The following is a 22,181-nucleotide window of genomic DNA, read 5'->3' as shown; positions in this document are numbered from 1 at the left end:
GGGGCGGGGGGAGCACATAGTCCGTTCTCCTCTCCCTCCCAGACCACCCAGATTTGAGTCAGGGGGTCAGTTCTGTTTACGGTCCCACGTGTCCAGCCCACTCTGGGCCTTCTAATTGCTAGGTGCTTTTAATTTGTCCTTCTACGACTCCTTCCTCCGCCTGTCACAGATAAGTTTAGAGAAGGGAACCGATTTGCCCAGAGTCAGAGACACGTGCATAGAGAAGCTGGACGTGGCGCAGAAACGCCTGCCTCCTGGAGGATACAGTGGCCGGCATCTCAGTGCAAGTGAAAGATTTCGGCACTGGGCCCTCCAAGTACCACCATTCTCGAGGTGGGGGGCTTCCATGAAAGTCTGAGTGTTAGGATGTTTGTAAGTCCAAACATCCGGACACTTGTCTGCATCTGGACACTTGTCCGAATGCAAAGTCGTTATCCACTGTCTTTGGTTGACAGAAAAAACGAGAGACCAGAAACAAGAGTGGGGAGATGCAGTTTATGTTGCAAGACTCACTGGGGTAGTGGAGAGAGGGTGCTGCATAATGGGGGCTTCGTTCACTCCCCCCAGGAGACGCCAGGAAGCCTAAAGGGGTGTGCTGCTGCGTGCTGGTTCCTTAGCCAGGCTTTTTCAGAGGGGCGGGAGTCTAGGGGGAGGAAGGACTGGCTCCAGGATCCAAGTAGGGGGCACTGCTTTCAGGAGCACTGTAAAGGGTTAAAGCCCCAGGCACTGACAGAGCTGTACCCTGCAAATCCACCGGAACATCCAGCAGGAGTGGGGTTCCCAGCGTGTGGTCTTTCCCTAGGAGTAGGCTGTGGTTAGGAGGTAACATCGATACAAACACACCCTTTAAAGGCAGGAGCTTGCTATACATCCCAGGCTGACTCTGCGCTCACGATCTTCCTGAGTTCTGGGATTACAAAGTGTGTACTACCATATAGCTTAAAACATTATTCTTGAGCTCACTCCTCTCACACAGTGATGATGGTATGGGTGTCTCTAGAAGTCTCTACAGGGCAGCCTGAATTCAGGGTCATCCCTCTCCTGCCTAAGCCACCCACCCTGCCCAATCAGGGTAATTCAGATCATGGTGGCTTCTACCCAGGCGTCTCCACCATTACCTACACCTGAAGAATTCAACTCCTTGACGGTCAGCTCAGCCTCACCTCTCTCTTGAGCCAAGGGCTGCATCTGCATGGGAGAACCCCAGGAAGCAATTGAGAAGGGAGCCCGGAAATCAAGGAAGAGAGCTGGTAGTCACTGCGGCAATCCTTCAGCCGTGAACCAAACCAACCTTCAGCCGCTCCTTTCTTACCAGAGACAACTCCATGTCCAAATCCATCAGGGTCCATTCTCGTCCTGGAAGGCCAGGGCCCAGCACCTGGGAAGAGCTTGGGTGAGTGGTGCCTTCAAAGGCTGCACAGACAGCTCAACTTCGTATGTCTCACATCCTGCCCGGGCAAAGAGATACTCACATCCATGGGTGCTATGGGTTCCACAGTTTCAGGGGGAGGCCGAAGCAGCATTGGGGACAGCAGACTCTCTGGGCTCCGATTACCCCGATCCAGGCCCAGAGTTCCCCTGTGCACAAAGAACTGCTTGCTATCCGTCTCTGACATCCACCTCCCAGGGAACTTGCATCATCAGGTTTAAACTGCCCCAACAACTAGAACATGCTAAGAAACAATACTTTCCTTCAACCCCCTCCCTAGTAGGGGAGATTTTTTCTTCTTTTCTCTCTCTCTATTTTTTTTTTTTTTTAATTTTTGTGGGCATGAGACAACATCTTGTTATGCTGGCTTCAGACTTACAGCAATCCTCTTGCCTCAATGTCCTGGGTGCTAAAGGGGAATCTTTGTTGTTGTCTGGCATAGGGTCTTGTGTAGCTCAGTCCATCCACAAACCTTTACTAGCTAAGTATGACCTTGAACTCCTGACCCTCTTGCCACCACCTCCTCCTTAGTTCTGGCATTAATTACAACAGGGGTATGTCACCATGCCCAGCTTCCTAGGTTGCCTTGATTTGCCTTTGCTTCCTAACTAAGACCTGAGATCTTGGCAGAGGTCCCCTTTCTAGAGAAGTATAAAGACTAGCAAAGGCTTTTGGTTTGGTTTTTGTTATGTGTGCATGTGTATTCCAGTTGGAGTTTGAATTTCGGGCTTGAGCACGCTAGGTACATATTCCACCACTGAGTTATGTCCCCAGCCTAACCACCCTTTTCCCATTACTTTTATTTTTGATTTATTTATTTGGTTTTAGGGGACAGGGTTTCTTTGCATTAACAGCTGTGGCTGTCCTGAAACTCACTCTGTAGACCAGGCTGGTCTCGAAGTCACAGAGATCCACCTGCCTCTGCCTCCTGTGTACTGGGATTAAAGGCGTGCATCACTACTGCCCAGCAGATTTATTTTATGTGTTATTATTGATGGGTATTATGTGTCTTGGGGGGGGCATGTGCAGAGGTCAGGGAGCACAGTTGTGTGGAGTTGATTCTCTCCACTTCACATGGGTTTTAGGGGTTGAACTCAGGCAAGAGGCTTTTGTGGCAAGGGCTTCACCTGCTGAACCATCCCACCAAATCTTCCTTTTATATCTAGTCAGAGTCTCACTAAGTTACCAACACTGGTCTTGAGTTCACACTGTAGCCCAGGCAAGCCTTGAACTTGTGATGCTCCTGCCTCAGTTTCCCAAGTTGACACCCCTGTGCCACTAAGACCCTTGGTTGTTATATATGTTATAATCATGCCAGTGAACTAATTTCCTGTAAATCCCAGAGCCCTACTTCAGGGTGCTTGGTGACTTGATTGGGGGTTTCCATTCTAAATAATTCTGATACTCTTCGGAGCATACTCTGAGAAATCAGGTCAGTCAGGGTCATGAGAGTCTGCTGCCCAATGTCCGCCCTCAGCTACCACAGGACAGATGAAGTTTTTGTTTGGCCAGCATACGAGACTCTATCTATAAACCATCAACATTGGTTCTGCTCACCTGTCGGGTACCTCCCTGGGGCCCCTGGGTTCAGGCTGTTGTACACTCCTGGGCCCCTCAGGGCTGTAGCTCCCTTTCCCTTCCAGGATGGCCTGCACCACAGCCACGGGCAGCGGTGGGGGTGCTGTCACGCAGAAGTCACACTCGTTTGGGGCCAGGGCCAGCCTGGCCTCGCCATCCCCCCCTGGACTGGCCGGCTCTTCTTTGAGCAATGCCAGGCCCTTCACCCTGCACCAGAGAAAAGCTTCAACCAGACCCTGACCCTGACCTCTCCCCACCCCCACAGGCCTCTGGGTTGTAGGCGCTTTCTGTAGGGTCCCCACAAGGCAGGCCCTGTCCTCCTTACCTCCTGCCACCACCGGAGGGAGAAAGCCTGTGCCCTTCAGGAGATGGAGCATCCTCTGGGATGTCAGAGATGATGGGCCCTCTGGCCCTGTGAGGGCTGAGGCCCAGGGTAGTCTCTGGGAGAGGCTGCAAGTAGAAGGTTTGACCAAGCTCTTGACCTCCAGCTACAGAAGAGCCCAACCAGCACCCATCTGAACCAGGATTAAAGGTCAGGGTTTGAAAATGAATCTAAAGCTGGGTGGTGGTGGTGCACACCTTTAATCCTAGCACTCGGGAGGCAGAGGCAGGGGGATCTCTGGTGAGTTCTAGGTCAGCCTGGTCTACAAGTGCTAGTTCCAGGACAGGCACCAAAGCTACAGAGAAACCTTGTCTCAAAAAACAAAAACAAAAAACCTAGGTCTGGTTGGTAGAATGTTGGCATTCATCTTTGAGGGGCAGAAAGGGGGAAGAAACAGGCTCCTCACAATCCTATCTGCACCCTAGAAGAGGAAGAGGAGGAAACACCACCTACCGACTGGATAAAGTAGGGGTCCTGGAGGAGAGCACCAGAGACGGGGCAGGCATTGAATTTGGCAGAGGCCGAGCATGAGTCCCCCTCATCCAGCATCAGGGACCTGTACAGGGTGAGCAGGTTAGGCCGCCATGCCTCTCTGCCTGAACTGCCCTCCCTCCCTCCCTCTCCCTCAGGCCCCAGCAGCCCAGTCAGCAGAGCTGAGGCCTGTTTCCAGGGCATCAGTCACATGCTGGAGTGGAAGGGGCTCCCTGAGAGATGGGGGCCCTTTGGGGGTTAGAGGGGAGCCAGAGAGCTTAGTTTGAGCCCCAAGCCAGGGGTGCCGACTTGGGCATAGGAATTTGAGGGTAATGAAGCGGCAAGGGGATGTGAAGTGGAGGTGATAGTTGGTGGATTGAGGGTAAAAAGTAGGGGAGTCCGGATCTGGAGGAGTCTCTGGAGTGGGGTCCTTGACAAGGAAGGGAGTCCTGGCAGCGGGAATGTGGGTGTGAACACTATAGGCTTCTGGACTCACAGCTTTCTTTTGGTTCCTGTACTGCTGGGTGCTGTCTGAAGCGACCCAAATAGGCACTGGATTAGCTGAAAAGAAAGGGTTAATTCATACTTCAGGCCAGGCCCCTCACCATAGAAAAGCAATTTCTGGTGGGTCTGGGGGACAGGCGTGGAGGTATGGGGTGCCCAGGAGCGGGAGGATAAGAGCTAGGGGAAGAGGAACACCTTGCCGATGACCCGGTGCTGCTGACTGTGGCTCTGTCGCAGGGTCACCACTTCTCGCCACAAGATCTCGTTCTGCCTGGGAAGAGGGGTGGGGAGATGCTGAGGCATCCGAGTTTAATCAGACACCGTGCCCCACAGAATGGAGAGGTCACTAGCAGAAGGGACGTCTCTCTTCCAAGACTAAGCGTTACAGAGCTGAACCCATTGTCTGGATGAAGCCTCTAGTCTATAGGAGTGGAAGACCCTGCCCAGAACCCCTAGGTGGCAGGTATCCTATCCCCCATAACTCCACCCTTCCTTCCCTGTCCCGCACTGCCTGAGTTCCTGCAGCCGTGCCTCCGTGCTCTCCTGCATCCCCCTCAGAGCTTGCACCTCTCCCAGCAGTCGGCCTAGGTCTTCAGGACGCCATCGACTGTCATCACCTCGCAGCGCAGGTACCTGTAGGTAGGACACACCATCCCGGACAGGGACACATAAACCAGAGCCAGAAGTACCAACATGGGCCTTTTCCCATTTTTGCAGTTTGTCCCACCTTGCGGCGCACGCGCTCCAGTAGCTGCTCCCGGCCTCGCACGAAGCTTGGATGCTGGAATTCAACGTGGTCACTCTCTGGCCTGAGAAGGCCACCTTGCTCAATGCTTACCACCTTCCGAAAACCATCTGGGGAATAGTGGGCGGGGAAGGGAGGCGGGGGTGTGAGCCGCTCCATCCTCTGCACCAAGTAACCCCAACCCGCTTTCCACCTGGGCCTGATAGAGGGACTCACACATGTTGAGTTGGCGAACAAAGCTCGCCATGTTGCTGTGCTTGAAATACTGAGGCAGGACTTCTTTGGCGAAGCGGCTCTGATCACTTACGAGGAAGCTGGTCCCACTCTGCCAAGAAGGAAAGGATGCCCATCGGGTGGAGACCAGACTAGGTGAGAGGCAGACACTCACCGCTGGACCACACTCACTCACTGCTCCAGGGTTGCACCTCACTGGGAGGTGGGACATGACCAGGTCAGAACCATATGAGGTCTACCCTGCCATAACCACAAACAATTCCTACCCCTAACCAGACCCAGATTAGATCCTCAGAAAGAAAGAGCACGTACCAACCCGGGGTCAACCTCAGACTGGTCTCAGGCTCACTTTGTGACCCTGAGCCAGAGGTGGAGCCAGCCTTCCCTTTTCTTGGCCTGGTTTCTCATCAGTAAACAAGTAAAGTAAGAATTACCTAGGTCCCTTGGGCTCTGGGACCCTCGCTCCTCATGTATCTCACCTACCCTTCCACCGTGATCCACTCGGCACAGCTGAATCGAGGTACAGCCCAGTCCCAGGTGGGGGCTGGGTAGACATGGGTGTTCACAGACATTGGACGGACCCCCGGGGACCACTGAGAGAGTTGAGGGGCCCCAGCCCTCACCGGGCTCCAGCGGATGAGGTGGTCTGTGCCTGGGTCTCCCACCAGTGCCCATAGCTTGCCGAGGAAGGCAGGTACTGGGCTGGGGCCTGGCTCCGTGGGCAGCGCAGCTGGCGCTTCTTGCATGGCGCAGTCTCGGCCGGGCTCAGCGTTCCAGCCCGGCCGCTGCGGGCTTGTCAAAGCCGCGAAAGTGCTGCGTTTGCCGCCCGCCCCGCCCTACTCCGCCCCTGGGCGCCGGGTCAGGCGGGGGCCGCGTGCGAACCCAAGGGGCGGGGCTCGGACAGCCGCCCGGTCACCAGCAAAGAGAAAAGGCTGGCTGAAACGTAGGTGTGTGTGGTGGGGGGGAGGTGAGGAGGGAAACCCAGGTTCGAGTCTCATCCTTCTCAAGTCCCTCTCTTTCTGGATTGATGGGCAGAAATCATCTGTGGGCTCGGAAAGTCCTAGAAGTTCATCTGTGGACGTAGTGAAGCCTAGGTAAGGGAGGGCAGATAGACAGGGTGGTGGGTTAAGCTGGCCCTTCCCTGTCTTTCGGACGCTAGGGAATTGGTCATTCCTGGAGTATAGAGTGTACCGATTACGGTCACAGTACAAAAGCCCCCGAGGTCCCCATTCTTGCAAGTCCGGCCGGACGCTCTTCCAGTCTGTGCATTTCCTGCCCTCCCCTTCAGAGCTGGCTCGAGATTACAGGACGCAGAAATACTAAAGGATTTATTTACTTCACACTCACCCTTGACTTTTGGCTTGTGTTTGTGCCTGCCCTCCCCCAGTTCTGGGCCTCGGAGCTAGCGCAGAGTGGACAGGGAGGGAAAGCCTAGAATGGGGAGAGACACAGAGGTTAAGAAGGCCGCATGAATCTATGGAGCCTGGGACTGGCCTGGATGCCTTCATAGGCCCCAAGCCCCAAGAAGCACCATAGTCAAGGGGCTCCCCAAGGATGGGGCTAGCCTCTGGGGAATGCCTGCGCGACTTGCTCAGTCCTTTCAGTGGCTTGGGGTCCGGGCAGTCCAGAAGTGGTGAGATTGCCCAATCACCGCACCAGCGTGGGCCGCCAGGGATGCGGCTCACGCTTTAGTTTGAGGGTGTAGCTGCGCAGGCGCGGGCAGTGCGCGCGGAAGGCGTCCAGTACCGAGGGTCTCACCACGCAGAAGCAGTGTATCTCCCTCAAGCCCGCGCAGCGCGCCGCCACCTCCTCCAGAGCGGTGTGCAGCTCGGTGGAAGCGGATGCGCGCACCTCGAGGGTGCGCAGAGTTTCGGCGTAGTGGCACGCTGCGAAGCGCACGGGTCCTACCGTGTCACCCGAGAGGTTGAGACGCAGCACAGCCACTGGTACGGCTGGTTGCAGGACGCGCGTTACGGCCTCGTCTGAAAGCGCAGGCTCCAGCTCCAGCTCCACCTCCAGCCCAGGGTGGCGGCAACGCAGTGTCGCCCAGGCTTCATCAGGCAGGAGGGGCGCACGACCATCTTCGGGGCACGCGCACCTCAAAGCCAGGAGTGCAAAAGGGGCGCGATGTGGCGCGGCCAGCAGTTCCAGCGCCTTAGGCGACAGACTGGCCAGGTGCAGTCCAAGGGTGCGCAGGTGCGGGCAAGCCTCCAAAAGCTTGAGCACAGAGCTGGGCTGCACGTTGTTCACTAGTGCATGGTTGTCCAGGAAAAGGCTACGGAGCTCGGGACAGTCACGTGCAGCCTGAAGCACCAGCGTGTCGTCTAGTGTGTAGGGCAAGCGGCGCAGGTGGAGGTGGCGCAGTTGGTGAGCTGCTCCGCAGACTGCGTGCACAGCACTCAGGATGTCGCCGCCGGCGTCAAAAAGCGGCTTCTCTCCGCGGCATTCTAAGCGTAGGCCTCGAAGTCCTGGGGCTCGGTCGGCAAGAGCCCTCAGTAGCTCGGTGGCTGCTCGGCGGCTGGGCTTCTTTGATGGCTCATATTCCAGCTGTAGGTTGTGAATGTGGTCCAGGCAGGCATACAAATACGGTGGCAACAAGTCTTCCAGCTCACGGTCACAACTGGCATTAGAGCGACACAGAAGGGAATTAGCGGTGTCACCATGAATGGGGAAGAAACTTCTTTTTATTAGTGTATTGATTGTGTGTGTGTGTGTGTGTGTGTGTAGTTGTTTCGCCTGCTTGTATGTCTGCACTACGGGTGTGCCCAGTGTCTGAGGAGGCCAGAAGAGGGTGATGAATCCTCCAGGATTGTAATTACAGCCGGTTATGAGCTGCTGAGTGGGAGCTGGGAACCGAATCCAGGTCTTCTGGAAGAGCAGCTTGTGCTCTTAATTGAGGGGCCATCTCTATGTGCCCCTCACTGTGGGTTCCACCTGCCTTCTCTATTCTCTGTGATGGGAACGTCCATCCATCCTTTCTCTTCAGAAGTCTTCAGAGGCTTCTCAGGCTGTAACCTCCCAGCATTCCAGCCCTGGGAAAAATCCATGGTAGGCCGGGGTGGCTGCAGCACACGCCTTTAATTCCAGCACTCGGGAGGCAGAGGCAGGCAGATCTCTGTGAGTTCGAGGCCAGCCTGGTGTACAAGAGCTAGTTCCAGGACAGGCTCCAAAGCTACAAAGAAACCTTGTCTTGAAAAACTAAAAAAAAAAAAACTTTTTTTTTTTTAAATGGCATTTAAAGCACTAGGCTTACTCAGTAGTCTGTGGAGGTGGAGCAGGACCTCCAGACCACTGCCTCTCTCACTCAGTTGCTGGATGCAGCCTCCAGGCCCAAGCGATTAAGTCTCTACACCTCGGTTGCCTGTCTGCAAAGGAAATAATGCTATCTACCTGCTACAAGCTTCTTGTGAGGATTAAATAGCTAATTTGTGGAAGGCACTTAGAACACTCCTTGGGGATTGGGGTCAGAGTTTAGTGGTAGAATCCTTGCCTAGCAAGTGAGACCCAAGTTCAATCCCCTGGGCTCAAAACCAAACATACCCAATACTACTTGGTATAAAGTAGGCAGCACTGAGTTTGTGTTCAAGCGTGAGGTGGAGTGGCAGCAGGAAGCAGCTCACCTGATGTTGGTGTCACGCCACACATCACTGCTGGTGGTGGCCGCAGCCCAGGCCTTGCAGACTCTGGCGGTTGCAGCCCGGTCTCTAAGAGGCAGATCGCGGAAGATGAGCGCCAACACTTCCTCTGGCAGTTTTTCTCCGGGCTCCACCATGGTGTGGCGGGAGTGGGGGGGGGGGGGGCGGGAGGGGGGCGGGTCTGCTGCTGCCAGCAGCGGGGGCCTAAAGTGAAAGAGGGAGCCCTGGGCTCAGAAAGGTCGAAGTATTTCAGAAATGCCAATGCTTGGGCATAGCGATGCTTATAGCCTGGGAGATGCTATGCGCTTTGCAAAAGTGTAGCGCTTCCAGCCTGTGGGATGACTCAGCAGATAAAGCATTTGCCCCCAACATGAATGACTTGAGTTCTATCCCTGGGACCCAGTGGTGGAAAGGAAGAAGTGACTCTGAGAGTTGTCCTCTGGCCTCCACTGGCATGCTTGTCACCCTGGATCGAGCACTTCCATACTCATAAACACGAATAAACAGATCATTAAAAAAAAAAACAACAAAAGGATGGGACTGGAGAGATGGCTTAGCAGCTAAAAAAGCTGGCTCTTCTTGCAGAGGACCTAGGTTTGGTTTCCAGCACCCACGAGGTGGCTCACAACTGTCCTTAACTCTGGCTCCAGGGGATCTGGTACCTCTTCGAGACTCTTTGGACACCAGGCACGTACAGGCAAACACTCATATACATAAATTAATATGTAAATCTAGAGCCGGGTGGTGGTGGTGCACGCCTTTAATCCCAGCACTCGGGAGGCAGAGGCAGGCGGATCTCTGGGAGTTCGAGGCCAGCCTGGTCTACAAGAGCTAGACAGGCTCCAAAGCTACAGAGAAACCCTGTCTTGAAAAACTAAAATAAATAAATAAATAAATATGTAAATCTAAAAATGATTTTTTTAAGACAGGGGACTGAAAAGATGGCTCATCAATTAAGAACATTTATTGCTCTCAGAGAAGGTGGAGATTTGGTTCCCAGCACCCACATGGCCAGTCATAACTGTCCATAATAACTACAATTCTAGGACATCGAACACCCTCTTCTAGTCTCCATGACGCTGCTGCACACCCACCCATGTTACACAGACAAACATGCAAACACATGCACATTAAATAAATTAATTAAAAAAAGAAAACGCTAGCTGGCCGTGGTGGCCCATCCCTTTAATCCTAGTACTCAGGAGGCAGAGTCACGTGGACCTCTGAGTTCGAGGTCAGCCTGGTCTACAGAGGGAGCTCCAGACAACCAGGGCTTTTACACAGAGAAATCCTGTCTCAAAAAACAAAACAAACAAACAAAAAGAAAAGAAAGTGCAGAGGTTTCTCTTCACAATGTGATTAATTTTCCCCAAAGGGAAAAGGTGTAGCTCTGGTTGTGCTCATCACACTCACACACACACACACACACACACACACACACACACTTCTTTCCCCCCTCTTTCTTCTCCTCTTTTTTTTTTTTAAATCTTTCTCATTGCTGCTACATAGCCCTGGCTGTGTTGAACTCAAGATACTCTTGCCTCTGTGGTTTGGTTTTTCTTCCTTTTTAAAGGTTTATTTATTTATTATGTAAACAGTGTTCTGTCTGCATACGAGAAAAGGGCACCAGATCTCATTACAGATGGTTGTCAGCCACCATGTGGTGGCTGGGACTTGAACTCAGGACCCTGGAAGAACTGCTTGTGCACCTCTGAGCCATCTCTCCAATCTCCTCCTCCTTTTCCTCCTTTTCTTTCTTCTTCCTTTTTAAAGACAGAGTTTCACTATGTTCTCTTGGCTGTCCTGAAACTCACTCTGTAGACCAGGCTGGCCTTGAACTCACAGAGATCTACCTGCCTCTGCTTTGGAGTGCTGTGACTAAAGGCATGTGCCACCAAGACTGGCTCTATTTTTTTTTTTTTTTTGGTTTTTCGAGACAGGGTTTCTCTGTAGCTTTTTTTGTTTTGTTTTGTTTTGTTTTTGTTTTTCGAGACAGGGTTTCTCTGTAGCTTTGGAGCCTGTCCTGGAACTAGCTTTTGTAGACCAGGCTGGTCTCGAATTCACAGAGATCCGCCTGCCTCTTCCTTCTAAATGGTTCTTTAAACTACTTTCTCATTTGCTGAACAAGCTTTACTTGACTCCCTAGGTTTCAAGTTGTGGAATCTTGTCCCATCCCAGCCCTTCCACTAGAAAGTGACTGCCGGGTTAATCAGGCGTGAATCTTAGTGAAGCGGTTTTTTGTTTTGTTTTGTTTTGTCTGAGGTCACACGCCAATCAGGAAATGGTGGTGTTCTTGCAGCCTAGAAAGGGAGGTTCCTTTGCTCTGTCTCCACCCCCAGGCACAGACTTCCCGCTGCTTTCGGTGACAGCGCCGGGGCGGGGGGGGGGGGGGGAGGGGGGGGACTTGCTGCACTGGAGTCGACAGCTCTTTCAGGGTTTTTATTCAAGTTAGAGCCCTGACCTTTGCGCAGCCCTGGTTCTCGCTAGCTATTTAAGGTTCGGCTGGAACTCTGAAGCTTCTCCAGAGCTCAGCTTTCAGAAGGAGGTGGGCGTTGTTGGGAGCCGTGAGTTCTCTTTGAAGCTGCCAGCTTTGTTTCAAGGTGCTGGGGGTCCACGCCACTTGCCATTTAATTTCCCCACGTCTTCCAAGAGTACGGTTTCTCGTGGAATTTGCCCCAAGTGTACTCTAGAGTTTCGGAGATTCCGGGCCAGGCTTGTTCTGGAATCACGGCACCCCACTTTAAGTGCTAAAGTGTAGCAGAGATTAAGATCACCGAACCAGATTCCTAGGGGGCGCCAGAAAATTCTTATCTCCAGGAGACGCCCTCTGATCGAACCCGAGGAACTGACTTAAATTTGGCAGCTCTGTCTGGGGCCCTTCGGCCTCAAAAACCTCAATCCGCTAAAGTCATGACCAGTGGGCAGTTCGTCCTGCCATCTAACCTTGGGTGTCGTTATCTTACCTGCTCAGCAGACTAGGTGGGCTTTGCCCGGAGGCACGGGACTGGCCACGGAGGACAGCAGGGCAGGAAGGAGAGGCCCTGAGCGGAGAAGGCGGGACACGCGGGCTGACCCCGCGGCTCGGGCTGGGGCGCCGCCCCTGCGTCTTTGCGCACACCCGGAAGCCGCGCGCAGCGGAGCCCGGCGAGTGTGCGGCGGCCAGGTTAGTGCGGAGAGTGGGTGGGCTCCCTTGGTGCCGCCGGAGCAGAGAGAGATCTGGCTCCCGAGGGTGGGCACCGCACGGGGCTGACACGCAGTTGCTGGCCAGCTGGTGGCAGCGGCCTGGTGGGCTGCTTCAGTGGGAGGCGCGAGGGACTTCGGACCTCCACCTTCGTTGGTTTCTTGTCCCAGCTAAGTGGGTGTCAAGGCCCTGCAGGAGAGAGGATCTGGCTGCAAGGCTGGCCCGGAACGCTTCTGAGAGCCTCCTTTCTGTCTGACCCCCGGCGTATACGAACCCCCAGCTTGAAGGCGGGGTAGCGAGGAGTCTGGGAACCTCCCTCTGCCAGGACGCGTTCGGCGCAGCCAAGCAGGGGGCGTGTCCTGATGGTCTGGGAATCTCAAACTTTCAGTTCTTGAGTTGGGCGCCAGGTCTGTCCACCTAATCGGAAGTGGGCTTACCCCGGGAATCTTACGCGTTAATGGGGGCATTTGTTCTTAAATTAGTATTGGTGTCCCAGGACCCAGCCTAGAAACCTCGCAGTGAGTGGAGGGCATTCATGGAAAGACACGTGGTGGGAAGGTTTTTTTAAAATTGCATCTTCCCCGCTTCCTCTGACTCCCAAGACAGGGTTTCTCTGTGTAGCCTTGGTTGTCCTGGAACTCGCTCTGTAGACCAGACTGGCCTCGAACTCAGCCTCTGGGATTAAAAGTGTGTGCCACCCCTGCCAGGCCGTCCTTCATCACTTTTAAAGAAAGACCTTTATGCCGGGCGACGGTGGCGCATGCCTTTAATCCCAGCACTCGGGAGGCAGAGGCAGGCGGATCTCTGTGAGTTCGAGACCAGCCTGGTCTACAGAGCTAGTTCCAGGACAGGCTCCAAAGCCACAGAGAAACCCTGTCTCGAAAAAACCAAAAAAAAAAAAAAAAAAAAAAAAAAAAAAAAAAAAAAACAAAGACCTTTATGTGCTGGGGTGTAGCTTGGTGGCTGAGAATTTGGTTAGACTACACAGGCCCAGGGTTCAACCCCAAGTATGGAAGTGACTGGGGTCTTGCTTTGTAATATAGGCTGGCTGATCTTCCTGCCTCTGGCCCCTGAGTGCTGGGAAGCCCTCAGTACAGGAAGCCATTATAGCAAGCTCCTTTCGTTGTCTTCTTTTTATTATTATTTTTTCTTTTTTGTCCTGGGCCTTGCACATGCTAGGCAAGCACTTTATCACCAAACTATATATATCTCCAGACCTACTCCTATTTTTTTTTCTTTTCCTGTCTTTTTGAGCCAGGGCCTCACTATGTAGACCAGGCTGGCCTCTGCCTCCTAAATGCTGGGATTAAAGGCATGTCCCACTATGCCCCAACTCTTTTTTTTTCTTTTTGAGACAAGGTTTCTCTGTGTAATGGCTCTGAAATTCACTTTGTAGCCCAGGTTGGCCTTGAACTCACAGAGATCCATCTGCTTCTCCCTCCCGAGTGCTGGGATTAAAGGCATGTGCCACCACTGCCTGGCTCCAACTAATGAAACATGTCTATTATATATATACAAAATAGAATAGATATACAAAATACAAAGAAAATTAAAATCACTGCCCAACCTGCCCGGAAATAAACAATAATCTTCATGCTGTTTTAGTAACTATATATGTATTAGTATGTTTTCTATGAGGAGGGGTTTCAAAAATTGCATCCCCTATGCCAAGACTCAGATACGGCCATCGCCAATTAATTATTTCTTTTGGCAAGGTGTGTATGATGCCCTGCCCAGGGGCTTTCTTAATCTTGACACTCGTTAGCGGTTTAGAAGCGGGATTTTGATAGGGAATGGATGGAAGAGATCCCAGCATTGAGCAAGGGAGCTGTCTCTCTGTTAACAATTGGGGAATCTGTTTAGGAACAGCTGAAGAAATCAAGAGCCTTATAACAAACTTACATAACTGAGCAGTCCAGGATGGTCTCAGAGATAGTTGGATCCATGGTTAAGAGAGTGGCACACACCTTTAATCCCAGCACTTGGGCTGCAGACGCAGGTGGATCTCAGTGAGTTCGAGGCCAGCCTGGTCTACAAAGCAAATTCCAGGACAGCCAAGACTGTTACCTACAGAAACCCTGTCTTGAACAACAAAAAACAAACAAACAAACAAACAAAAAAGGGGAGTGTATGTTGAGTGTGTGAGAGGGCTAGAGAGATGGCTCAGTGGTTAAGAGCACTGGCTGTTCTTCCAGAGGACCTGGGTTCAAATCCCAGTACCCACATGGCAACTCAGAACTGATTGTAACTCCGGTTCCAGGGGACCTGACACCCTCACACAGACATACACGCAAGCAAAACACGAATGCAAATAAAAACAAATACATCTTAAAGAAAACTGTATGTCCTGAGATGCAAGACATAGCTCAACAGTTAAGAGCACTGACTGCTCTTCCAGAGGAACCAGATTAGATTCCCAACACCCACACAGTGGCTCACAACCATCTGTAACTCCAGTCTCTGATCTTTTCTGGCCCCTATGAGCACCAGATATGCATGTAATAATTTTTATTAAAAAATAAGAGTGTTTGCATGGTGCTAATGCCTTTAATTCCAGTAGTTGGAGGCAGATTTCTGTGAATTAGAGGGCAACATAGGCTACATGGTGAGTTCTAGACCAGGCAGGGATATGTAGCCAGACCCTCCCCCTCACACACACACATACTACATGTATATGTTCTCATCTCTTGGCCTTATTTCCTTCCATGTAGGTGCCCTCCTTCCCTCAGATAGGTCCTTTCTGAACAGTAAGCAAAGAGACCCATTTCTTCCCTCCGATTCAACCCCAAAGCTAGGGAAATTATTGCCACTTCTTTAGTGGTCCAACCAGGGATACAGAGTTGAGTTTCTGTAGTCCAGTCTGAGCCTTATATCAAGTCTTGACTGGGTTTTGATGGACGCTGAGTGGGGTGTGTACTGGTCAGCCTTCTTACATCCGTTCTTGGGTCTAGGCAGTGAAAACTGAGTGGCTGGAGTGGGAACCTACGTGGTACTTTGCATCTGAAAGGGTTTGAGGAATTTAAGGTTATTCTGCAAACAAAGCTAAGATGTGAATCTGACCATCCAGAAGGAAGATGTCTTTTGTCAGCTTTGGTGAAAGGGACCTACTGCCCTGGGGCCTGCTGCAGGGCCCACCTCTGTTACCCTAGAGTCGCAGGTGGTGGAGGGACAATCCTGGGTTCAAGTCTGGGTCGGCCTGGGCAGGATTGTGAGCAGAGCCGAAAGTTGAGCCACCTGAGACTGGATATTTGTTTCTAAGTCTGGAGATAATCTGTTTGCATCTCTAGGAGGCGAGATGGCAGCGGGGCAGAATGGGCATGAAGAGTGGGTGGGCAGTGCATACCTGTTTCTGGAGTCCTCCCTGGACAAGGTGGTTCTGTCTGAAGCCTACACAGATCCCCAGAAGAAGGCGGCAATATACAAGGCGCTGCAGACTGCGTTGTCAGGTGTGTGGCTGGACAGGCATAGAAGTGACTCTGGGACTTTGTGAGCAGAACTGGGTTTGAGGCCCCACTTTCTTTGTGGGTTTCGGCTCAGACACCGTCAGGAAAAAGGTCATTCTAGTGTGGGGTTGGAAGAGGTATCAGGAGAGAGGGAGCACCCCTGGCTGTGTGGGGTCTGCAGTCTTTGCTTCCTGCACATATGTCCTTGAGTGTAGACATTTTGTACACTTGTCCGTGTCTATCTAGATATACCTGTTGCTCTTCTAAGGCACCTTTGCCGTACATACATTTCCACTTCAGATCAACCAATTCACTCTTTGCTACTAACTACACTTTTCTGTTTTCTTTTCCTCTCTCACTGCCGCGCTCTTCGCTCAAACCCTTCCCCGTACCTGTCCTTTCTGTCTGTTCCCCTTTCCCTTCTCAGGGCAGAGACCACAGGAGGCTGTAGCTGGTTGAGGGTCGGGAGAATGGTCTGGCTATGTATGGGCTTAGCCTCCTGTTCTGGTTGCTTGGAGAAAAGTCCAGTTTGGAAACAGCTTGTGGCCTGACTGCTCGCTTCTGCAGAGAGTGCGGACAGCCCTGATGTACTGCAGATACTCAAGATCCACTGCAGCGACCCGCAGCTCGTGGTGCAATTGCGGTTCTCCGGGCGCCTGCTGTGCGGCCGGTTCCTTCAAGCCTACCGCGAGGGGGCGCTGCGCACCGCGCTGCAGAGGTGCATGGCCCCGGCACTTGCCCAGGAAGCGGTGCGGCTGGAACTGGAGTTGCGTGCTGGGGCAGAGCAGCTGGACCCTTTGCTGACCGACGAGGAGCGGTGTTTAAATTACATTTTAGCCCAGAAGGTGCTGTCATATGGAGTTAGGATGGGATGGGAGGGGATTTGTGGCCAAAAGCCGCACTTACTGTGCACCCCTTTGCGCAGCCGGACCGGCTCCGGGATGAGGAACTCGCAGAACTGGAGGATGAGTTTCGCAAACTGACGTGCGACCGCACTGATTCGAGTGAAGCCTTACAGGTTGATTCAGCCGCTTCAAAGTCCCCAGTTCCCTCTCTGGCCGAGGAGAAGTCACTGCCGGCGGCCTGCCATACTTTTCTGTTCCATGGTCAGCCCATAGGTGAGGTTCACCAGCAGAAGCGGGGAGGTTGGATGGCTGGGCCCAGGGATCCGCAGGGAGGTGCGGAAGGATGTCGGCTCCAGGGAACCGGTGCTCACCCACCTCTCCTCACTTTTCTCCGCAGTGAACCGGCCACTGAATCTGCAAGACCAGCAGACGTTCGCGCGCTCAGTGGGTCTCAAATGGCGCAGGGTGGGGCGCTCGCTGCAGAGTAGCTGTCGAGCACTGAGGGATCCTGCCCTTGACGCGCTGGCCTATGAATACGAGCGAGAAGGGCTATACGAGCAGGCCTTCCAGCTGCTGAGCCGCTTCATACAAGCCGAGGGCCGTCGTGCCACGCTGCAGCGCCTGGTAGAGGCGCTGGAGGAGAACGAGCTCACCAGTCTTGCAGAGGATCTGCTAGGCTTGGCCTAGGTCTGGTACAGTGGGAAGGGCAGTCAATCAGCAGTTCAGCCAGGGTTTGGACCCCACCGGTGGCTGTTGAGGTCTTTTTACTGCTGCTGTTGCTATTGCTGACTACTTCCCATGCACTGGACTTGGAGAGCATATACCCCTAACCCCCGCCCCACTTTGCCTCGCTGCTGGAGCAGAACCGACCACCTTCCTAGGAGCCAGGCAAGCCAGGCAAGGAGCCTCGGGGGCTCCGTCACTGAGGATTCTACCATAAATTCTTTGATGGAGACAGTGTAGATGTCCTTGTCTTCCCATCCCAAAATAGGACTTCCTACAACTCACCCTAAGTACCTGGACCTTCTGAGGTCTAGATGTCAATCAAGGTGCTGTAAATACTGTTGCGACCAGGATGCACGAAACTTCCCTGCCCTTGGCTCATACTCAACATGGACCTAAGCACTTTGCAACGATAATAAAATATAACCCTTTTACAGACTTGTGGAAATACCGAGGTCCAGCTCAGGTTGGGGTTAGGCTCCTTCGAGGGATGAGTGAGCCAGGTGGAGTAGGGAGAGGAGGGGCAGGGTTCTGGGTACAGCAGCTCTGGTGGGGCCTCGAGGAAGATGAGAAAGGGAGGAGGATGTCAGGACAAGTTTGCAGGGGCTGAATGGCGGGCAGGCTGCTTCCTGTCCTATTAGTGGGGTTTGGTGAACCATTGTATAGTTTCGGTTTTTTTGTTTGTTAATGTTTTAAGTATGGGCGTAAACCAGAGCCTTAATTAGAAAAATTAAAATTTCTAATTAAGCAGTTGTGGTTCACACCTTTGATCCTAGCACTTGGGAGGCAGAGACAGGCAGATCTCTGAGTTTGAGGTGAGTTCCTGGATATGGAGGGCTACACAGAGAAACCTTGCCTCAAATAAACAAAGAAAACAAATTAATATTTCAAATACATTAGAGAACTTTACAACTGGAAAGGGATGCAAAATTTTACAGACTAGTAAATCCTAATTGAAATGATCAAACAAATATAGTAAAACTGCATCTTTCCTAAAAAAGGATTTCTGCAGGGACTCTCTTGTATGCCAGGGACCTGATCTGAGGATGACGTCATCATCTCTGTGAATCTCCCTTTCCCGAGGAACACCTGCTTCCTCATGTTCTTCAATAATAATCCATTTCTCCATCTTTGATCCTCCCTCCTGCCCTCTTCAGTGGGATGAGGTTTATCCTCCACTCTCAAACCCGAGTGCTGAGATTACTTAAGCCACCATGCCTGGCCTGAATTTCACGTGCATACTAAATGCCTACTTCCTTTTCCCGCCCCAATTCTGAGCCTGCTTCATCTTCCTCTGTGAGCTAGCTTCCTCTTGTTCCTCTTCATGCTCATCTTCTTCCTAAGTCTGGATTTCACTAAGGGGTCATTCTTCTCAACAACACTTTCTCTTAACTCCACAGGCTTGTGATTTCACTTTAAGAAACCAAGACTTTCCCAAATTTTGAGATGAAAACCAACAGCTATTTGGGAGGGAGAATGCAGCAGGCCTGTGACCTTGGGTGAGGAATGGGTTCAGTGTTGTCAGGCATTTATATTTCCCAGTGGGATGGAGACGGGGAGAGGCTCTGACTGCTCTCTTCACAGGGAATGATTGTACTGATGAACCTGGAGCTCAGCTGAATCTAGAGTTCCAAACTCAGGAAAACAATCAGGGCCACAGACTCAAGACAAGCTGGGAAATACCAGTGCGAGCCTGTAACCCTAACACTTTGGGGGCTGAGGCAGGTGGGTCATCAGCCCAAGGCTGTGAGGGGGTATGTAGCATGGTCGTCCTTTAAAACCCCAAACATTAGTGAATAGGTGTGGCATAGGAAGCAGCTCAAAGAGGAAGGAAAACCAGGGGACCTAGAAAACAGGGCACAGCCTACATCGGGTCAACAGCCCCTTCTGGACCCCCCCCCCCAAACAATACCAATCCCTGATAGTCCAGTCTAGATTGCAGAGGCAACAACATGGTCATTTCTAGCTGCAAAGATGCTATGTTGGGGCATTGGGAAATTCAAAACTGGATCTGGGCATGGAGACAGGAATGAAGTGCTTGCCTGGGAAGTTACTGTGAACAGAAGTGCTTCCATTCCCTGTATCTGGTGGATGAAGAGGCAAGGATGCACCGGGAGATTCCTGAATTCCATAAACCCTGGGGGCCATCGTTTCTGCCTGTGTCATCCGGGAGCAAGTCACTTAACTCACAAAGCGGTGGTCTTCCCTGGGTGAAGAGCTGCCGGCAAGTCTCTAGGAGCAGAACTAGCTGTCTTGTTTGTTGCTGTGTGTGCTTGTGGTTACTGGTGGCAAGTGCGGCAGAGCTAGGAGTAAGGAGGCGGCTGCATATCACTGGGGCAGCTTATGGCTCCTGCTTGGTTGACCAGGGCTGCTGAGGAGAGGTGTTCTGAAAAATGGCTCCGGATGGTAGTCGAAGAGCTGCAAGTTAAGGCACTGAGACCCATCAGCCGGAACGGGGACTCCTGACAGTTTTCCGCAGAGGTGTGGATGAAGGTACCCAGAAACATGAACACTTCCAGCACTTGAAAGGCAGAGGCAGGCGGATCACTGTGAGTTAGTTCGAGGCCAGCCTAGTCTATAAGAGCGAGTTCCAGGATAGGCTCCAAAGCTAGAGAGAAAAATCCTGTCTCAGCCCCCCCACCCAAACCAAAAAAAAAAAAAAAAAGAAAAGAAAAAGAACCAAGCTTTCTCGGAGAGTCGCCCATAAGAAATCCTTTTAGGAATCAGCCCGCACTCAAGAGAGGGCGCTCCTTATACCAGGGCGGAGCTGAGCTCCAGATGTCGGGGCGTACACAGCTGTAGGATCACGTGGTATGGCCTCAGCCCCCTTCCTGCCAACGCTGCAGTTGGCTCAAGCCCAGGTCATGGCCGCCCTTGGGACCCCGAGCTGACAGTTGGAGGGCCCTGCGCTTAGGGGCTGCAACCACCCCCCCATTTTTACCGCCCCCGCCGTCAAGCGTGAGTGCTGAGGTCCTAAGGACCAAGATTAGAGGCGGGGATGGGGTGAGGAAGAAGGGTGAGCCTTGGTTCACCGGGTAGGGGGTCGGTAGGGGCGAGGCCTACGTGTCCCTGCCCAGCCTTGGGGATCCTTCCTGGTTCCTGGGCCAGGACTGATGTTAGAGGCTGAACTTCTCGTCCCTAGGCTGCTGCCGGTGCGTCAGGGCTCAGGGTGGAGGTCGTGTAGCTGATGAAGGAAGGCTAGGACCCCGGGACGGGCGGGGCTGGACATGAAGAGGAGGTTGCGCCGCTGCCGGGACGCGTGGCTCACGCTACTGCTCAGCGCCACCCTCGGCCTCCTGCTCTACGCGCAGCGTGACGGGGCAGCCCCCAAAACCAGAGCACCACCAGCTCGAGGACAGTCCCCGCGGCCCACTCTTGGTCTCCGGGCACGCGCGCTCCCCAATACCGTCAGCGCCGCCCCGCTGGCCTACGAGGACGACACCCCGGTGCCGCCCACCCCTACGGGCCCCTTTGACTTCGGCAGGTATCTGCGCGCCAAGGATCATCGGCGCTTCCCGCTGCTCATTAACCAGCCTCGCAAATGCCGCAGAGACGGCGCCTCTGGCGGCCCGCCCGATCTGCTCATCGCGGTCAAATCTGTGGTCGCAGACTTCGAGCGGCGGGAAGCCGTACGCCAGACTTGGGGTGCAGAGGGTCGCGTGCAGGGGGCCCTCGTGCGCCGAGTGTTCTTGCTGGGAGTGCCCAGGGGTGCTGGCTCTGGTAGTGCGGGCACGCGGACGCACTGGCGCGCCCTGCTGGAAACTGAGAGCCGCGCTTATGCAGACATCCTGCTCTGGGATTTCGAAGACACTTTCTTTAATCTAACGCTCAAGGAGATTCACTTTTTGGCTTGGGCCACAGCTTTCTGTCCAGACGTACGCTTTGTTTTTAAGGGCGATGCTGATGTGTTCGTGCACGTGAGGAACCTGCTGCAGTTCCTCGAGTCACGGGATCCGGCACAGGACCTTCTTGCCGGTGATGTGATTGTGCAGGCAAGGCCAATCCGCGCGAGGGCCAGCAAGTACTTCATTCCCAAGGCTGTGTATGGACTGCCGGTTTACCCAGCCTATGCCGGGGGTGGCGGCTTTGTTCTTTCCGGAGCCACGCTCCGCCGCCTAGCAGAGGCCTGTACACAGGTTGAGCTCTTTCCCATAGACGATGTCTTTCTGGGCATGTGCCTGCAGCGCCTGCGGCTCACACCTGAGCCTCATCCAGCGTTTCGCACCTTTGGCATTGCTCAGCCGTCAGCTGCACCGCACCTTCGCACCTTTGACCCCTGTTTCTACCGAGAACTGGTGGTAGTGCATGGGCTATCTGCAGCTGACATTTGGCTTATGTGGCGCTTGCTGTATGGGCCTCAGGGGCCAGTCTGTGCACATCCACAGCCTGTAGCAACAGGTCCGTTCCAATGGGACGCTTAGGTACTATCACAGTATCGAGCCCCTCACTCAGCTCCAGAAACCACTATTAAAGAACCCGAAAGGGCTTTTTCCCATGAGGGTTAATGGTGTACATGGCTTTTCTCCACATCACTGAGTGTGCAGTACTGACGCAGAGATAGCCAGGGCCAAGGTAGTGGACCGTGTCTTGACCAGCAGACCCAAAAGCTGGCACATTTAATAAAACTAGTAGCCAACAGCATTACTGTGTGTGCCAGGGAGGGCTTGGCTGGAATGCTTAGGGCACAAACACTAGCTGGTACCCCGTGGCCAGGCCTCAGTCCTCAGAGCTGGCAGGCACTTCACTTACTTGCTTCCTCCCTTTTCCACACTGGATTTCCAGTGGCCCTACCATACTGTCTGTCCCCTTTGAGGTCTGCTGTGTTGGGGCTAACCCTTTAGGCCTAGTTTGCCTGTAACAGGAGGCATGGGGCCATGATGTGTCATGGTCTTGTCCACTATATGCACACACACAGCTATGTCAATGTACTTATGAAGCTGACTCCTCCCCTTCCCAGGCGCCCGAAGATTCCCATGCTCTTCAACCACAGCCAAGAAAATCAACAGCTCAC

General features: G+C 53.1%; 4 protein-coding genes across 7 annotated transcripts; 2 read left to right on the top strand and 2 right to left on the bottom strand.

Annotated features, from left to right (window-relative positions):
* Positions 1–488: 488 nt before the first annotated feature.
* Positions 489–7,006, bottom strand: Hsf4 (heat shock transcription factor 4). 4 transcript variants are annotated; one of them, XM_041650108.1, is made up of 14 exons: positions 6,875–7,006; positions 6,691–6,774; positions 5,326–5,434; positions 5,092–5,219; positions 4,873–4,997; positions 4,560–4,635; positions 4,357–4,421; positions 3,843–3,945; positions 3,333–3,457; positions 2,987–3,214; positions 1,473–1,578; positions 1,313–1,378; positions 1,119–1,188; positions 489–798 (listed from the first exon to the last, which is right to left on the bottom strand). In XM_041650108.1, the coding sequence occupies exons 1-14, from the start codon at positions 6,875–6,877 to the stop codon at positions 644–646; spliced, it is 1,443 nt and encodes a 480-aa protein (XP_041506042.1). In that variant the 5' UTR covers positions 6,878–7,006; the 3' UTR covers positions 489–643. The 4 variants fall into 4 exon arrangements, with proteins under 4 accessions (XP_041506042.1, XP_041506043.1, XP_041506040.1 ...); XM_041650109.1 differs by lacking the exons at positions 6,691–6,774; positions 6,875–7,006 and adding an exon at positions 5,967–6,481 and having other exon boundaries at positions 2,987–3,110; positions 3,333–3,483; XM_041650106.1 differs by lacking the exons at positions 6,691–6,774; positions 6,875–7,006 and adding an exon at positions 5,827–6,476.
* Fbxl8 (F-box and leucine rich repeat protein 8) lies at positions 6,408–9,115 on the bottom strand. Its single transcript, XM_041650110.1, has 3 exons — positions 8,964–9,115; positions 6,691–7,963; positions 6,408–6,433 (listed from the first exon to the last, which is right to left on the bottom strand). The coding sequence occupies exons 1-2, from the start codon at positions 9,113–9,115 to the stop codon at positions 6,991–6,993; spliced, it is 1,125 nt and encodes a 374-aa protein (XP_041506044.1). The 3' UTR covers positions 6,408–6,433; positions 6,691–6,990.
* A 2,880-nt stretch (positions 9,116–11,995) lies between these two features.
* Positions 11,996–17,608, top strand: Tradd (TNFRSF1A associated via death domain). The gene is made up of 5 exons (XM_041650111.1): positions 11,996–12,141; positions 15,447–15,605; positions 16,170–16,447; positions 16,528–16,720; positions 16,845–17,608. Exons 2-5 carry the CDS (start codon positions 15,455–15,457, stop codon positions 17,132–17,134), a joined length of 912 nt encoding a protein of 303 aa, XP_041506045.1. The 5' UTR covers positions 11,996–12,141; positions 15,447–15,454; the 3' UTR covers positions 17,135–17,608.
* Positions 17,609–19,399: 1,791 nt separating this feature from the next.
* Positions 19,400–22,139, top strand: B3gnt9 (UDP-GlcNAc:betaGal beta-1,3-N-acetylglucosaminyltransferase 9). The gene is made up of 2 exons (XM_041650406.1): positions 19,400–20,128; positions 20,313–22,139. The coding sequence occupies exon 2, from the start codon at positions 20,398–20,400 to the stop codon at positions 21,589–21,591; it is 1,194 nt and encodes a 397-aa protein (XP_041506340.1). The 5' UTR covers positions 19,400–20,128; positions 20,313–20,397; the 3' UTR covers positions 21,592–22,139.
* Positions 22,140–22,181: the final 42 nt, after the last annotated feature.

This window comes from Microtus oregoni, unplaced genomic scaffold, assembly GCF_018167655.1.
Source record: "Microtus oregoni isolate MIOR12 unplaced genomic scaffold, Mior012 000004F_ref0000308, whole genome shotgun sequence".
Lineage (NCBI taxonomy): Eukaryota > Metazoa > Chordata > Mammalia > Rodentia > Cricetidae > Microtus > Microtus oregoni.
This window is presented reverse-complemented; position numbering and strand designations above follow the sequence as displayed.

What these genes read in the sequence shown, in the direction of transcription:
- Fbxl8 (XM_041650110.1), bottom strand. Translation starts at nt 9,115, where the DNA reads ATGGTGGAGCCCGGAGAAAAACTGCCAGAGGAAGTGTTGGCGCTCATC. An exon ending in TGGCGTGACACCAACATCAG is followed by an intron (nt 7,964 to 8,963) that starts GTGAGCTGCTTC and finishes CTCTAATGCCAG; the next exon opens with TTGTGACCGTGAGCTGGAAG.
- B3gnt9 (XM_041650406.1), top strand. Translation starts at nt 20,398, where the DNA reads ATGAAGAGGAGGTTGCGCCGCTGCCGGGACGCGTGGCTCACGCTACTG.
- Tradd (XM_041650111.1), top strand. Translation starts at nt 15,455, where the DNA reads ATGGCAGCGGGGCAGAATGGGCATGAAGAGTGGGTGGGCAGTGCATAC. An exon ending in ATTACATTTTAGCCCAGAAG is followed by an intron (nt 16,448 to 16,527) that starts GTGCTGTCATAT and finishes CCCTTTGCGCAG; the next exon opens with CCGGACCGGCTCCGGGATGA. An exon ending in GTTCCATGGTCAGCCCATAG is followed by an intron (nt 16,721 to 16,844) that starts GTGAGGTTCACC and finishes TTTTCTCCGCAG; the next exon opens with TGAACCGGCCACTGAATCTG.
- Hsf4 (XM_041650106.1), bottom strand. Translation starts at nt 6,018, where the DNA reads ATGGGCACTGGTGGGAGACCCAGGCACAGACCACCTCATCCGCTGGAG. An exon ending in ACAGGAACCAAAAGAAAGCT is followed by an intron (nt 3,946 to 4,356) that starts GTGAGTCCAGAA and finishes CACCCTGTACAG; the next exon opens with GTCCCTGATGCTGGATGAGG. An exon ending in GTTGAATTCTTCAGGTGTAG is followed by an intron (nt 799 to 1,118) that starts GTAATGGTGGAG and finishes GCCTACTCCTAG; the next exon opens with GGAAAGACCACACGCTGGGA.